This window comes from Mixophyes fleayi, chromosome 8 (assembly GCF_038048845.1).
Source record: "Mixophyes fleayi isolate aMixFle1 chromosome 8, aMixFle1.hap1, whole genome shotgun sequence".
NCBI lineage: Eukaryota > Metazoa > Chordata > Amphibia > Anura > Limnodynastidae > Mixophyes > Mixophyes fleayi.
The window spans coordinates 18,081,437-18,097,485 of NC_134409.1; the positions used below are offsets into that span (position 1 = coordinate 18,081,437).

The 16,049-nt window shown below is 41.1% G+C and overlaps 1 protein-coding gene across 1 annotated transcript in view; it reads right to left on the reverse strand.

Moving 5' to 3' along the window:
- SYDE2 (synapse defective Rho GTPase homolog 2) overlaps window positions 1–12,643 on the reverse strand; it is a 38,159-nt gene extending 25,516 nt beyond the window's left edge. The window contains exon 1 of the mRNA XM_075182016.1: window positions 11,920–12,643. Coding sequence (XP_075038117.1) covers window positions 11,920–12,106 — 187 coding nt within the window. The 5' untranslated portion in view covers window positions 12,107–12,643. The remainder of the gene's footprint in view (window positions 1–11,919) is intronic.
- Between the last annotated feature and the right edge of the window lie 3,406 nt (window positions 12,644–16,049).

Consider the following 16,049-nt stretch of genomic DNA (forward strand, 5'->3'; position numbering starts at 1 on the left):
GCAATGCGATCAAATTGCTCAACAACTGGGGGAGGATATCCATCTATTGCTCTATACAGTGGCCTAGTGGTTAGCACTTCTGCTTCACAACACTGGGGTCATGAGTTCGATTCCCGACTATGGCCTTATACGTGTAGTTTATATGTAATCCCAGTGGGTTTCCTCCGGATGCTCTGGTTTCCTCCCACACTCCAAAAATATACTGGTAGGTTAATTGTCTGATATCAAAACTGTCGTGTGTGTGTGTTAGGAAATTTAGACTGTAAGCTCCAATGAAGCAGGGACTGATGTGAGTGAGTTCTCTGTACAGCGCTGCGGAATTAGTGGCGCTATATAAATAACTGAATAATAATCTATAGCTACAATGATGTCTAAACACATTAAAAATGCATGCACAGCACAGACTAGCTTTACATGTATTTTAACTAGCATTAAGACACACAGTAATAGGCCAGTGGGCCCCAGACATAAAAGGTGGTTAAGCTAAGGAATTCCTTACGTGAGGTGGTGATGGCAAATTCACTCAAAAAGAATATAATACATTAGATGCTTCTCCTACATGAAATAGAATTTGTAGCTATAAAGGGAATTGATCATCAGCCCCCATTGTGAGCCTAAATTGGCCACTGGGTTTTCTTTTGCTTTCTTCCGGATTGACACATTCTGATTCATGAAGGGTTGAACTTGATAAACAAACGTATTACTCACAACACGTGACTTGGGCCGACGACTTCTATATAGACATTGTCCAGCTACTTGTTATTCCAAATGTTTTACACAGCAGAAGGACTAACTTTTCAGCATTAAAATACCTTACCCAGGAAAAACAGAAGTAGTCAGTTAAGATCATTATTTTTTTGTTGTCAATAGCTGTGTGAATGTAACTGTATGGTAAAGATAGTATATTATAGGCTTGTAAACATTTTTAAGTTCAATAAAAATGAAATAAAAATCCATATATGGAAGACTATAAAACTTGCATTTCATCTTAAAGGCTCATACACACGGCCGTTGAAAACGAACACCTAAACCTTGTACTTTGTCCTCGATATAACCGAGTGTTGCAGACGTGCATTCAAAGCCTCCCTGCTCCATAGCTGCTGGTTGTCCCTAATTCTCAGGGACAGTCCCAGGTTTTAAAAATGTATCATTGGAAAGTTTCCACCCTGTTTGGTTTTTTTTATAGATTATCTGCTTCTATCGAATCTATCTAATTCTTGTTGTTTTGTATACTAAATGCAACTCGCACTGTCATTATTCTCTGGGCTTTATAAGTTAATATTTGTTAAACATGAGCATGGAACATGCAAATAAACAGCATTATGTTCAGTAACAGTCCCTGGAAAATATTTAAAAATAATTAACAACTACGGTGTGTTCTGTACTTCATCCATGCACCCACAGAATTCATATTTTACAGAGAGTTTATATTTGTCAACGCTGTGGGTTACTACGAAATGAATGCCAAGCAACGTCAAGAAAATGGTCAATTCGATAACAATACTCTTTGAAATATCTTTGGGCAGCACTGTGGCCTAGTGGCTAGCACTTCTGCCTCACAGCACTGGGGTCATGAGTTCGATTCCCAACCATGACCTTATCTGTGTGGAGTTTGTGTGTTCTTCCCTTGTTTTCGTGGGTTTCCTCCGGGTGCTCCGGTTTCCTCCCACACTCCAAAAACATACTAGTAGGTTAATTGGCTGCTGTCTCTCTCCCTCTCTGTGTGTGTCTATATTAGGAAATTTAGACTAAGCTCCAATGGGGCAGGGACTGATGTGAATGAGTTCTCTGTACAGCGCTGCGGAATTAGTGGCGCTATATAAATAACTGATAATGGTGATGATCATCATCTTTAAAGGACAGCTACATTTTAAAATTTAAATTTTCAAGTATGAATACATTGTTTAGTTCCACTACAGCTCCATACCTCCCAACCGTCCTGAAGGGCCCACTGGGCCCCGCATAGCATAAAAGCCCTGGTTTGCCAGCTCCGTTATATTAATGACATGCTTTCACCAGCCACGCACAATACAGGGATTATACACACGCCAGCTCTCTCTGATGAATGCACTCGGTCACTTTCTAGACACGGAGCAGGCCTTGAGCACAGTGTATTTCTCAGCTAGCCTTACATTCTTCGCTAAGTTGAATATTGCCAGAATATAATTTGGCCAGACAAGCTATTTGAAGTCCTAACAGAAAGTCTTTTGACACGGCGCTGGGTATGATACCACAGGCACGTTCGTACTTGTACTGCATTCCACCCAAATCACTGCACAGAACGGGAACAAAATCACAGCTTTGCCTCACTATCTCCAGCATTGGTTTATCATTAACCAGAGGGAATGTGTATTAATAGGAGATATTTGGGACACATCCCAGGCAAGAACGATAAGCCGAGTTCACTTCGCACCACTGACATCTTATAAATAACACAAATATGTACGTTAAAGTGCTGTAATATGCCGGAAGTGCCTCATTGTTATCTAGTCTACGACAAACCACTGTCCTCTTATCAAGCATTATAGTATCAGCATTAACGGGCTTACTGACAGGATGTCTGATGTGCATAGGAAAACGTGTATCCACCGTTTGCTTCCTTCTGATTAGATTCATAAACTATGAAAAATACATATGTATTATATAAAGCAATGTGCATTTTTAGGTCTACTGGTCCTTTAAATTGGAAAGAAGTTTACCATAGCTACCAACCTTTCCTATACACTTCCAAACACTGTTCCTGGTTAAACATATACAACATTAACTGCACTAAGCACATGGGATCCCTATATACTAGGCTTAATATATTCATCATGGCTGTGGTTTACTGTCAGTACTAGGCATTAACAATAACATTCAGGCGAGCCGATTATACCAGAGCTTGTTCACCGAAAGGCTAATTGTTATGCTAATCACAAAAATAATTAACTTCTAAAAAGGCATATTTGGATAGTATTAAACTAATAAATATAATCTGAAAGCCATCTTCTTTTTGGTTGTCTATACCTGTGCAAATCGCCCTAATACTGTCAATATGTAAAAAAAAATGATAATTAAAGGCTCGTTAACCCCTAGCCTCTTTTTTGTTGGGCTTTTCACACCTTAAACACATAAAAAGCTTAATAAAAATAGGACAAATAAGAAACAATGATGACATTGCCACCATAGCATTTAATGTGATTAAGCGGTGCTTGACCATCATGGGCTAACGTGTGCTACCAGTATAACACATTTTCTCAGAACATGTCTCTGACCCAGCTGTTAGAGCATCTAGCAATACATGATGGTCACTGGTTTTGTATTACATGAACAAGAACTATGAAAAGTTTATTGTGTGTAAATGGGAGGAGTTTCAAGCCTAGCAGACCAGGTGCCTCAAGTAATACTCTTTTTGGATCAGTAAGTCTTTCCTTAAGGTCTCCCAAATAAATTTTGGGTTAATAAACTATCGTTCATACACATGAACGTACTAAGACAGAAAATAAGATACTTGATATGGTGCATTGCTTTGCTTGCCGACTGCGAGGTACGGTGCTCAGGTATAAATCACTTTAGGCTCGTATTGGCTCCATAGTTTAACTTCCCTTTGCTTACAGACAGGAAGTTGGGGGTGCGCAAACAAACAAAACAAAAAGCTGTGATAATACAAGGGATCTTAGTCCTGGTCTTGCAGAAAGAACTGCTGTAAAAAGATACTTCTTAAATATCTGCTATCGGTTTTGTTAAATTGTAAATGTAAAAGTGGTTGTTCCTTCTCAGCCACCATGGGAGACTTCGAGCCAATGCCCACTCTGTAAGCAGAAGGGCCACAACCAGCGACCTTATCCGTGCATCAGCTCCTGCCACTCACTGACATGCGACAGGCTTCCTCTGTCTGCATAGTCCTCACCAGCACAACCTACACCTGATCTGCGCAGAGTAAACAGCTGCTGCAGAGCCTCTTTGAAAACCAAGCCTACGATGACAGAGAACACTGACCTGGAGGAATGCCAGGGTCTGCAAGGCAGTCAGGAAACCCCTACGTGTGTTACTGTGATGTCTGGTCAAACACACAGGAATTACAGACCACATCACATGGATGTTTTGCTGTGTTACTAGTCTTTTAATAGAACTATGAAGTGTTAACAGTAGTTGTCAATTAACACTGCTCGTTTCATTAGTGACCTTTAGGTGGTATCTGCTTCCTCTCTCAAATGTGTTTTACATTATAAATAGCTGCACACAACACGGAGTGACCCTCCTGAAAGGGGAGAAGGGTAACTCATTAAAACGGCTTTATTGGATATACAGAAATAGGTTTTGGTTTAATGCATCAACACCGACAATACTTTGTCTGCGACAGACGTAAAGTTTATAAACACTTCGTATTTCAATCTCATTAATTGCAGTTATAAACGGCTGATTAGGTGTTAGCGACAGAGCACCCAATGACAGGTGCCAGTCAGGTGTCCATCAGGTCAGCAGGGCAATGAGTCCCACCGGCAGAAGTCTGGTCGGCTGCCAAGACCACACACATAAAGACCAATAATGCCATCATGGTTGTTTGTTGGGCAGACTACATGGCTGGATTGCAAGGGGCAAGCCGATGACCGTGCGCGCAGACACACACACACTGGGCCAACAAGAGTTACCTTTGCAAAATACCTACAAATCAAATTATTATTGGGCAAGATGATTATTTTGGCCAGGTCAAGTCATTGAATAATTCTACAGCAAACACAAGAATAACATGGTGAAAAGTAAGACTGCAGATCTAAGGAAACGCTGTCATTAACAGAACAAGCTATACATCATGTAGTTTGTTTTTCTTCACTCAGCTAAATAAAAGATGAATGATATTTAGCCATTTCCGACTACTGGGCCATATTTACTCTAGAGATGCTCAGGCTCGGTTTCCCGAGAACCGAATATACCTAAACTTAGCAGATCCATGTACGGAGCCGCCTCGGTACCTTTGTGCTTTTTTGGATTTGAAAACGAGGCAAAACGTCATTGCTACGTTGTCGGATCTCGCAATTTTTTGATTCCTTTTTAAGATCCAACATAATGGTGGGTGGGAGGTAGGGTGAGCCCAAGGACAATTCCATCTTGCACCATTTTTTCTTTTCTGCCACTGCTGTGTGACAATGTGTCCTAGATGTGCTAGGAACTGCCGTGTGTTTGTGTCATTGCTCTGTCGCTGAGCATCCAGCCAGGTCGCTGCAGTATTTGTCCGAAAGTGTATGCGGTGGATTCCAGTTCCCTAGTGGAAAACCAAAGAGTGTCCAATTGTGTTTTGCATTTACATGCTCTCTTTGCTTTTAACATAAAAGGGATAAACAAAACCGTAAACTTTCACTATGGAGCGGCCCGGCTATTTCTGCCCGAGGACAGAACGAGCATTTGCAAGTGTCGGATCCTTGGAGGTTCCTAGTGCTAATGTTTACACACACACACACACACACACACACACACATATACATACATATATAGAGACTTTACTGGTGATATTATCCCCAGTTTTATGAGCAGGATAATCCTCACACTTGGCAGCACGCACTATACTTGTTGTTTGTACCCCGGAGTGAACCAATTACAACATATCTGACTGTCCCACCATTGCTAGTGAAGTGATAAATCTCCTCCAGCCTGTCAGGTAAGCCCAGGGGCCTGTATGAACACTGCTCCAAATTCCAGGTCTCCTCTGCCCTCAGCAATAAGATCAAAACAATTGGCACTGAACCACATGGATATTTATATTCACAACACAGCCAACTGATTAAATTCACAAATCAACATAGCATGGAGGGGGCTGACAAAAAGAAAAGAGTGCTAATCGTTTATAGTGCAACGCAACTAAACTGAAACATCTTTCACTGAAGTGTCTGCACATTCATACAGGTATACAGGCCAGTAGTTTGTGATCGATGGGCCAGAATGATTGGGGACTAATTAATAGGACTAATGCTTTTTTTTTTTGTAACCATACCCAAAATATATACACATACATCCCCTTGCTGGCACCCTCCCCATAGCATTACATTATTTACCAGCGCTCCTCACAGTGAATGTAGTGGGAAGTGCATGTCTGTGTTCTTGAAATTATCATCACTATCTTCTTTCTATATAATCCATTTCCAGATATTTTCCCCGTCCCTTTAGGATGTAAGCTCTCAGGAGCGGGGCCCTCCTTCCGCATGTTCTCCTTCTACTATTCCATCACCCTCTGTACCTCTAGGCTGCTTCACTAACCCAAGCCTGGGTCACATTAAACATTACCATCACTCTCACTGCCCTGTAAATAACTTGGAAATGTAGATTAAGTTATCTGTGTGTAATCGGTTTATTTTAATAATGTATTAAAAAAATGTATGATTATTTGTTGCTGTCTTTGTATTGGATACTACTGACATTTTCATGTACAGTGCTGTAGATCTTTTGTGGCCCATTACGAAAAAAGTTTAATACAGTAAAATACTAGTCCTTAAGATGGGTCGCTAGACATTACGGAACTATACTATACTGACGAGTCAGTGGTTGCGCTGACTGGGATCTGCCGTGGACAGGTCGTTTGCTATATACAAAAGCAAAGAATATTCTATTACGTGCTTAAAATAATTGACAGCTCTTTAATAGCGTACGGACCTAACAGGTAACGTCTGATAAAGAGCACATGTATTACTTACATCGTACGACTCTGCAGAAGATATTGAAGATTTATAAACCAAATAAAAGTACATGGCTGCTGAAAGGTAACTTTATTTACCAACCCAAGTCAGTGGGAATAAACTGTCAGCACAAAAAGAATAATTATAATAATAATATCCAATCAGATGTCTGGAGAATACAGCAATCCAGAGATCTGTGTATCTGTAACAGATACACAACTTGGTACTGTGCATCTATATGTAGAGCGCAGGATTGATATTTGCCCTTCAGCTAGGTACAGATGATGAAGGATGTATTTATATACATCACCCCTACTTTAAGTATCCCAAAGAAAGGTTCTTGCAAACTGACAATGATTTATTTCCATAGATTTATTTAGGGACGGTTAGTCCTTGAGGATATTTCCCTTTCTTTAAACGGTGTAGTACAATGCTGTTTGCTCGGTCTGCTGAATGGAGAACTCGGATCTTTCTTTGTAAGTCTGGACATCCGACAATTCATGACAGAAGGATAGTGTGTGCGCCCATTTTATAAGAAACTATAAATACTTTTTGTTGTACCTTGAAGCTATCTATTTACATTTTCATTGTAGCACTCACCATGCACTAAATATATTCACACAGGAAACCTCTGGCAGGGCTATGTACAGGAGTGTGTGTCCTGTGTCTATCAGTGTGGGGTCTCCATCTCTGTGTATGTCTATTTGGACACCTCTACAGAGGACAATTCACGTCTCTGGGGGAATTGCTCAAATTAAAGAGAATTTTATCTAACATCACTTAAAAACAAAATTTGGAGAAATAAAATAGGACACAAATAAAGTTGGAGGCTTTGGAAAAAGTAGAGAAAATATAAACTAAAACTTAAAAGTATTTAATCTCCGTTCTCTACTATGAAAAGATGAAGAACTTAGAACCATTTTACCTACCACTAATAAAAGAGTGATCTATAGAAAAGATCCAAACACTTAGATCCATCTGGTATACAGCGACATCCTGAACATTGGCTAGCTGAGAATACGGCTGGTTTCTATCATTGAACAACATGCAAACCAAGTAACAGTGGTAAACGGATACCCCCTTCAGGGCCGCAGAAGTGGCCCTCTATGCTTCAAAAGGGCCGCACCTTATCCTTAATCCCAGTAATAAGTTAAAACAATACATTTAAGCACAGAAAGATTTATCTACTTACAATATTATACCAGCAGGTATTGTAATGTAATAGAATAATGTATGAAAATAAAGCATAACTAAGATCCCACCAGGGGACGGGAGGGGGGATAACAGGAAGAATCCAAATGAATCTAGCAATTGGGACCCTCACACCAAGGGTATGTATCTAGAATTTGAACTAGGTACATTTTGAAGGCATTAGATAACTTTCCACCAACACTAAAAAGACAGGGTCATATAAAAGTATCTGATTATTATGTGCATCTATATTTTTAGACTTTTCAGGTCCTAAAATTAAGACAATGAAATTTATCAATACGTCCTTTACACAGCTTATCCATCAAAATAATGATTGTATAATGTAGACAAAATGACACTAGTAGTTCCAACAAAGGCTCTAAAAGAAGCCCTAATTCCTAAAATGCCTTTTTAGGACTCGCATAATCATCACAATTTCATTCTTTATAACAACAACATTCAAAATTATACATTAGAATTTTTTTTTTTTATTAAATAGTAAGCCAACAGGAGCTACCTACATGATGGAAAAACAAAAATCTCATCTTTGTAACCAATTGTAAACAAGATCAATAAGTACATAAATATTTGTGAAAGTGCATATTTTTACGCATTTTATTATAAAAAGAAACACAACAAATTATGTAACAAGGCATATTGTCAAATTGGAAACACCTATCCCCTGCTGCAAGAGGAACAGGACTCAAATTATGAATGACAATTATTGACTATTGACAGGACTTTATTAGGACTATAAAAGAACTATGTGTCAGCTTCCGGATAAGACCCCTAAGCAACCTCACCAACAAACAGGACCAATGGCAACACTGTATCACCAGGAGTAAGTAACACCCACCTTACTCTGCAACATATACATATTAAACACTTAGGGGTATATTTACTAAACTGTGAGTTTGAAAAAGTGGAGATGTCTATAGCAACCAATCAGATTCTAGCTGTCACTATGTAGAATGCACTAAACAAATAACTAAACAAATAAAAGGCAACATCTCCATTTCTCAAATCCGCAGTTTAGTAATTAAACCCCTCAGACTTAATGTTTTCCTTTTTCCCCCTGGAAGTTCGTCCAGACAACTGTCCATTTTAGTGGGAAACGTTCCATTCTCCTCCCCAGTATTGAGAAAGAAGGGAACTCATTTAAAATGTATAATCATTTATATTAGTAAATGTATTAGAGGATAGCAGATTTAGATAATCACCATTTCTTGGTGCATTTAGCTGCAGCTTTTACCCATTGCTACATTTTACTAAATCATTTTTGGGTTTTTTTTAATAGATGCTCTGTTTATTAGTAACATGATTGTCCGATACAAAGTGACAGTAGCAAGATAGAACCAAACTCATAATAAGTATACGATACAAAAACAATAACAGATACTAGTAAGAACCGACCTCCCAAGTTCTTTCTTTATCACACATCACATTGTGCCAAGGAGTTTTGTTCTTCTGTGTATATCAAGCCTGTCCTAAGTGTGAAGGAGAAAAGTAATAGCATTGCAGGAAATGTCATGTGACCTAGTTGTACACTGACATTTATTTCAGATTTTTGCCCCTGCTTTCCAAAGACAGCACTCATAACCACTTCATAATTAGTTCCACCTAGGTGCTACCTGCCACGATCAATGTCTGCTCTCACCCTGTATTTATGGACTTTCCTTGTTGTATATATTAGATGAAATTCTCAGAATCTGATTGGTTCTTTTTTTAAAAAAAGAACCATCCTGTTGGTCACCAGAAATGTTTACAAGGCTGACAACAAATTCTGCTCCACAATACCATATACATAAAAGAATGCATTTATTGAATGTTAGTGCAATATATTATATATACACACACACACACATCTTGTATGGAGATGCTGTACCTTCTAGCAATCTGTAGGTGGCGCTACGTATTTTGCTACTCAAATGTTGGGAGGGGGGGGGGGGGGTTTGGCGCATTAGAGCATTCATTTAAACCAATATTCACTAGAAATATCTGACATCACCGAGGCTTGAGACAAAAATTGCCTCGCACCTCAGAGGTGCCACTCATTTATAGTGAATTGAGAAACTGCATTCTTCTGACCATTGTGTTTAAGGGACAGGCACCCTTTAAGCTGCTTCTTTCATATATTTAGGTAACATACACAAGATTTAAGCGCAAGCGCAAGTTATTCAACACAACATTCTTCATTAATCAAGAAAATTCCAACCTAATCCTGCCGTATCAACATGCCACTTACTTATATCCTGCAAACTGATGTCCAAGAGCCAACTTCCTCAGTAAATCCACCAACATACACAAGCGTTTATTCTAACTAATTGTCTAACCAAGAACAAATTGCTACCTGCACTGGTATATAATTTGTCTGTTCATTTTAGAGGCTTGAAAACAAACCCTGGCTCAAAGACATAATTAGAAAATATATGCTTAATATTGCCTGTAGTTATTATGCAACTGCTAAGCAAATAACAGTTCAGGGACCACAACAACAAAAATGTACATAAGACCAGATCATATGGATCTAAACCCCCACTGGAACCAGACTCTGTAAGGAAGAGTTTGTGAAGGTAATGTTTTTGGGCACTTAGCACAGCGTGCGACTGTGCATCTTTATATGGTATTAACAGGCAGAGGGAACAAAGGAATTCGCTTTGTTTAGTCTGCTTCATGACAGTAACTTCTTAATGCATACAAAAGCCTAAAAAACTAAAATCCAACACTTGTAATATACAGTACAAACAAATCATAAACTACTGTGAAGTCATCGGCTGGAGCCATGTATGTGGCTTTTTCGTACACACATCTGCAGTTGGGCAGAGTTATAGTAAACCAAGGAAATATTTTCCATTCCTGGACTGTAGGAACAGTGAGTGCAGTATGCAGCCCTCACTCCTCAATTACTTTCTTATTACTGCACATAAAGCCAGGCTCTGTATGGTCTGCATATTTTAGTAATGTCTGTCTAAGGTATAATGCTGCTATTCAAACACAAGGCATTAACAATTCTTAACAAATAGTGATCATAATGTATAGACAGTCGACCACAAGTATCTGCAAAGATTGCAAAGAAGACACAGAATAAAATATAGGCAGAGGGTATAGATTTTCAAGCATGGCTCTATGATCATGTGTGAGAGGTTCATGCATGACTCTATGATCACGTGCGAGATGTCCATGCATGGCTCTACGATCACGTGCGAGGGGGGGTCCATGCATGGCTCTACGATCACGTGCGAGGGGGGTCCATGCATGGCTCTACGATCACGTGCGAGGGGGTCCATGCATGGCTCTATGATCACGTGCGAGGGGGTCCATGCATGGCTCTATGATCACGTGCGAGGGGGGTCCATGCATGGCTCTATGATAACATGCGAGGGGGGTCCATGCATGGCTCTATGATAACATGCGAGGGGGGGGGGTCCATGCATGGCTCTATGATCACGTGCGAGGGGGTCCATGTATGACTATGATCACGTGCGAGGGGGGTCCATGCATGGCTCTATGATCATGTGCGAGAGGTCCATGCATGGCTCTATGAACATGTGCGAGAGGTCCATGCATGGCTCTATGATCATGTGCGAGAGGTCCATGCATGGCTCTACGATCATGTGTGAGAGTTTCACGCATGGCTCTATGATCATGTGTGAGAGGTTCACGCATGGCTCTATGATCATGTGTGAGAGGTCCACGCATGGCTCTATGATCATGTGTGAGAGGTCCACGCATGGCTCTATGATCATGTGTGAGAGGTCCACGCATGGCTCTATGATCATGTGTGAGAGGTCCATGCATGGCTCTATGATCATGTGTGAGAGGTCCATGCATGGCTCTATGATCATGTGTGAGAGGTCCATGCATGGCTCTATGATCATGTGTGAGAGGTCCATGCATGGCTCTATGATCATGTGTGAGAGGTCCATGCATGGCTCTATGATCATGTGTGAGAGGTCCATGCATGGCTCTATGATCATGTGTGAGAGGTCCATGCATGGCTCTATGATCATGTACTTTAAATGATGACAAGTGTAGAGGACACATAATAGCACTAGGTCCCCAGAACCCCTAGACCCATTACCTGTCAGTGGGGGTCTCTCGCCCTCCCCAGGTATCTGGTGGGATGGAGCACAGTGCTCCTCGGATCTGCTGCTGCCTGTGCGACTAGCCTCCGGTTTGCAGGACCCACTGGCTTTCTGAGAAGATCCAATGATGCGTTCCTTCATCTCCAGGGACAACAAGCGTCCTTTGTACATCCATTTTTGCATTTTCCTAGTCCTGGAAGTTCCTGTGAAGTTCCCCGGTCTCCTACGTTCATAACTGCCTCATGCCGGCCACAGGTAGCGGGTCCCAGAGCTCCTCAGTGACACTGTGCGAGGCTCACAGCGGGTAATACGTCCGCAGGACAGCCCTCACCACCAACCACATCAGTGCGCTGACCAATAGCACCCCGACTGCGCTCACCACCAGCAGGGGGCGTGTCCCTGGCGGCCGTCCGAGCCGCTCCGTGCTCAATAACAACCGACGTCTTCCCAGCCTCGTCTCTCATCGGCTCCCGAGCAGCGAGGATATGCCGCGGCCTAGCTCCCACCCCTAGACCGCGAGCTGGCCTACCGTACACTCCCCAGAGAGGCGCCCCCACCGCCGGAGCTTCCCGAGCGGTGACTGCCTGCTCCCCTGGTGCTCGGTGTTATAACTCGCTGACCGGGCTCCCTGCACGACGAGGCGGGCCGAGGCTGACCACTGTCGGCATTGCCGCATACCTCCCGGCCGGACAGTCCCGAGTGTCGGACCTCTATGGGGCGGGGTTGTGGGGGGGTGGGCGGTGCTTCGTCCTGAGGTGGACGGCCCGGGGGAGGGGTTGTGTGGGGTGGGCGGTGCTTCGTCCTGAGGTGGACGGCCCGGGGGAGGGGTTATGTGGGGGTGGGCGATGCTCTATCCTGGTGTGGGCGGTTCGGGGGCGGGGCTTAGGGTGTCCCAGTTTGGCATGTGTACATATTGGTATGTTGCAGCTTAATGATCAACAGAGGAGGATCCGACCTCCTAACAAGTGCTGACAGGAGATCTCAGGGGAATTTTCCCCAAATCTACCTCTGCCCACCTGTATTAATGAGGCCCAGTAAGCACCTGATTACTCTGGCATGAAACACTCAGCCTCTCCTAATGTTTACTGAAGCCCTCAATGGTTGATGTGCTTCTCAAGACACAGACAGCCCCTCAGGTAACCCAGGATTTTTAAAGCAACAATCCTGCATAACATTTACTATTTATTTATTTTTAAACAGAAATTTAAATACCGTTTTAAGCATGCATCATTTTTCTTAGTTATTCTCTTACTTAATTATCTCCTTTTCAACAACTCTCTGGTAAACAAAAATGACTGCCAGACACAGACAGTTTGCTACACAGACACAGATTCACTGCTCTCAGCATGTCATGTGAAGAAAGAGGGGAGAGGGAGGATGTCACAGGCAGGGTAGATAGAGCTCATAGGGTTGTTCCAAAGCCACTCTGCTCACTACATCATGTGATGTGTGACTGTGGTTGCCATGGTAGTCCAGAATCATAAACCATTTATAGCAGCCTGAAGAAAAACAACATGAGAAATGGTAAATATCAACATTCTTCGTATAGCCTGCAACAGTGATTTATTGGTTGGAATTCAATTGGCCACGTTATGGGTAAAAGTAATGCGGCCTGTGCATTATTACCGTTATTACGGTAGTTTCAACGCCGGCTTTTTAGCTGCGAGCAGAAAGCCGGGTTAAAACTACCGTAATAATGGTAATAGTTTTAACGTCGCACAAATGTTGGAATTGAATTCCCCCCATTTATTTATGTTTTCAAAATTTCTGATTTTTTTCTCCATGGGATGAAACAATACCTCGGAATCAGCTATATCAAAGATTTTAATAAATAAAATACTTGGTCAAGTTGTTTATTATCTAACTTTGGGTCAACATAGATAATCTAATACATAAGTGTTATATATAATACTCAAACAGATCCCTTTTACAATATTCGTATAGGAAAAGGAAAACAAACGACAGTGGTCATCTCAATATTATATATAAAATGCTACAGACTGGCTTTGAAGCACATCTTAAATAACACAACACACGTGATACTACTCGTGAACAAATATAAATCAGATCTTATATGAAGTTAGTTTATGTAAATGTCTGATGAACATTTAGAATATGAAAAAATGGGCTTCAGTCTGACAACTATGCTTTAACATCACAAAGTAACAATTAGACTCCATAAGAGGACCACAAATGGTACTATCCCTAAATCATCTTGAAAACAATGCCTAGAACCCACCAATCAGCCAATTTAATTAAATAAATTTACTCAATATTGTAATTTACCACTTTGTTATAAACAATAAATACACCTATCTTCTTGTCCAGCTGCAAGGTGAATTCTTGCACCTTTTAATCCAAAGGTAATAACAGATATCATCCACTGTATAATCCAGATACAGGTATATTTTACATTAAAAAATCAGCCTTTGTGTTGATTTCCCCTTTAAAAGAACTTTTATTACATGCGATTTTGCGTTAGCTCTGCACAATGTATCTTGCACTTGATATAACTGATAATATGGGCACACCAAGTGCCAAATAACTGGAGATTATCAGAACCTCATGTCCACTGCAAGAGACATCAAATATACTAGAGATAAGTGAAGTGTTCCTGCCTCCTGTAAACATAATATTTCCCTAGTGCCTGTCAGTTTCCAAGTAGATGTCCACATTTAGAATTCTGTGCTGGAAAATTTGCATTTTTAAAATAATATATGGCATTCTTCTTATTATTAACATTTATATAGGATCAGCAAATTCCGTTGCGCTTTTTAATTGGGAACAAACATAGTATTAAAACAAGACTTGGTAGTACAGACAGACAGAGAGATCAGAGGGTCCTGCTCTCCAGCTTACAATCTATAGGACAATTGGAGTTTGATACATGAGGTTATTGCATATTGGTCCAGCCAGATTGCAGAGGTAACACGTGCTTAGTGGGCTATATGATCCAGTTACACAGCAATGTTGATCAGATAGATCAGAGGGTTGTTTGAGTATAGAAAGAGCACATGTATGTCTTCTGTGAGCTGTGTAGAGGGTTGGTAATATGGAAGAATAGCCTAGGGAGGTTAAGAGGGTAGTTGAGGAATTTGATAAACTTGCCTGAAGAGGTGGATTTTCACCTGAAGTTTTGGAGTCTAGAGGAAAAACTTGCTGTACGTGGGAGGGAATTCCACAAAGTGGGTGCAGCCCGAAAAAAGTCCTGTAACCGGGATCTGGAGCAGGTAATGAGTGTGGATGAGAGACACAGATATTGTACAGAACGGAGGGGTCAAGTTGGGAGATATTTTGAGACAAGTGAGAAGATGTATGTTAGAGCAGTTTTGTTGATGGCCTTGTACGTTAGTAGAAGTATTTTATTTTGGATTAGGTAAAAAAAAACAGGCAACCAATATAGAGACTGACAGAGCGGATCAGCAATGGACGAACAATTTGCAAGGAAAATCAATCTAGCTGCTGTATGCAAAATATATTATAGGGGTGAGAGTCTGGTTTGTGGAAGAACAGTAAGGAAGGTGTTGTAATGTCAATGCGGGAGATGATGAGTCTATGAATTAAAGTTTTGCAGTGTTTTATGTGAGATATGTGTGTATTCTGGAAATATTTCTTAGTTGTATGTAACTGGATTTAGATACAGATTGGATGTGGAGAATAACGATCGATTAGATGGGTAGGATGAGCATCAGGATAGGACAGTGTCCTGAAGACCAAGGGATTGTGGCGTTTGTATGAGAAGAGTGTGTTCATCAAGGTCAAAACCAGCAGAGAGATCCAGGAGAACTAGAAGTGAATAATGGTTTTAAGATTTAGCAGTAATCAAATAATTGAAAATCTTTGTCAGTGAAGTCTCTGTGGCGTGTTGGCAACGAAAGCCTGAGTGAAGAGGGCCCAAGAGATTATGTGTGGAGAGAAAGTGTGTGAAGCCAGTGTAGGCAATCATCCCGAGAATCTTGATAGAGTTTGGGCCAGAATTCTGTTTTTTTTTCAGAATAGCAGTAATCACTGAAAGATGACAGAAATATACCAGTAGAGCAGACCTGGACAACCTCTGATACTACAAACCCCAGCATGTGTGTCAGCCGATAGCCAGCCAGTACCTGGCAAGGTATGCTGGGACTTG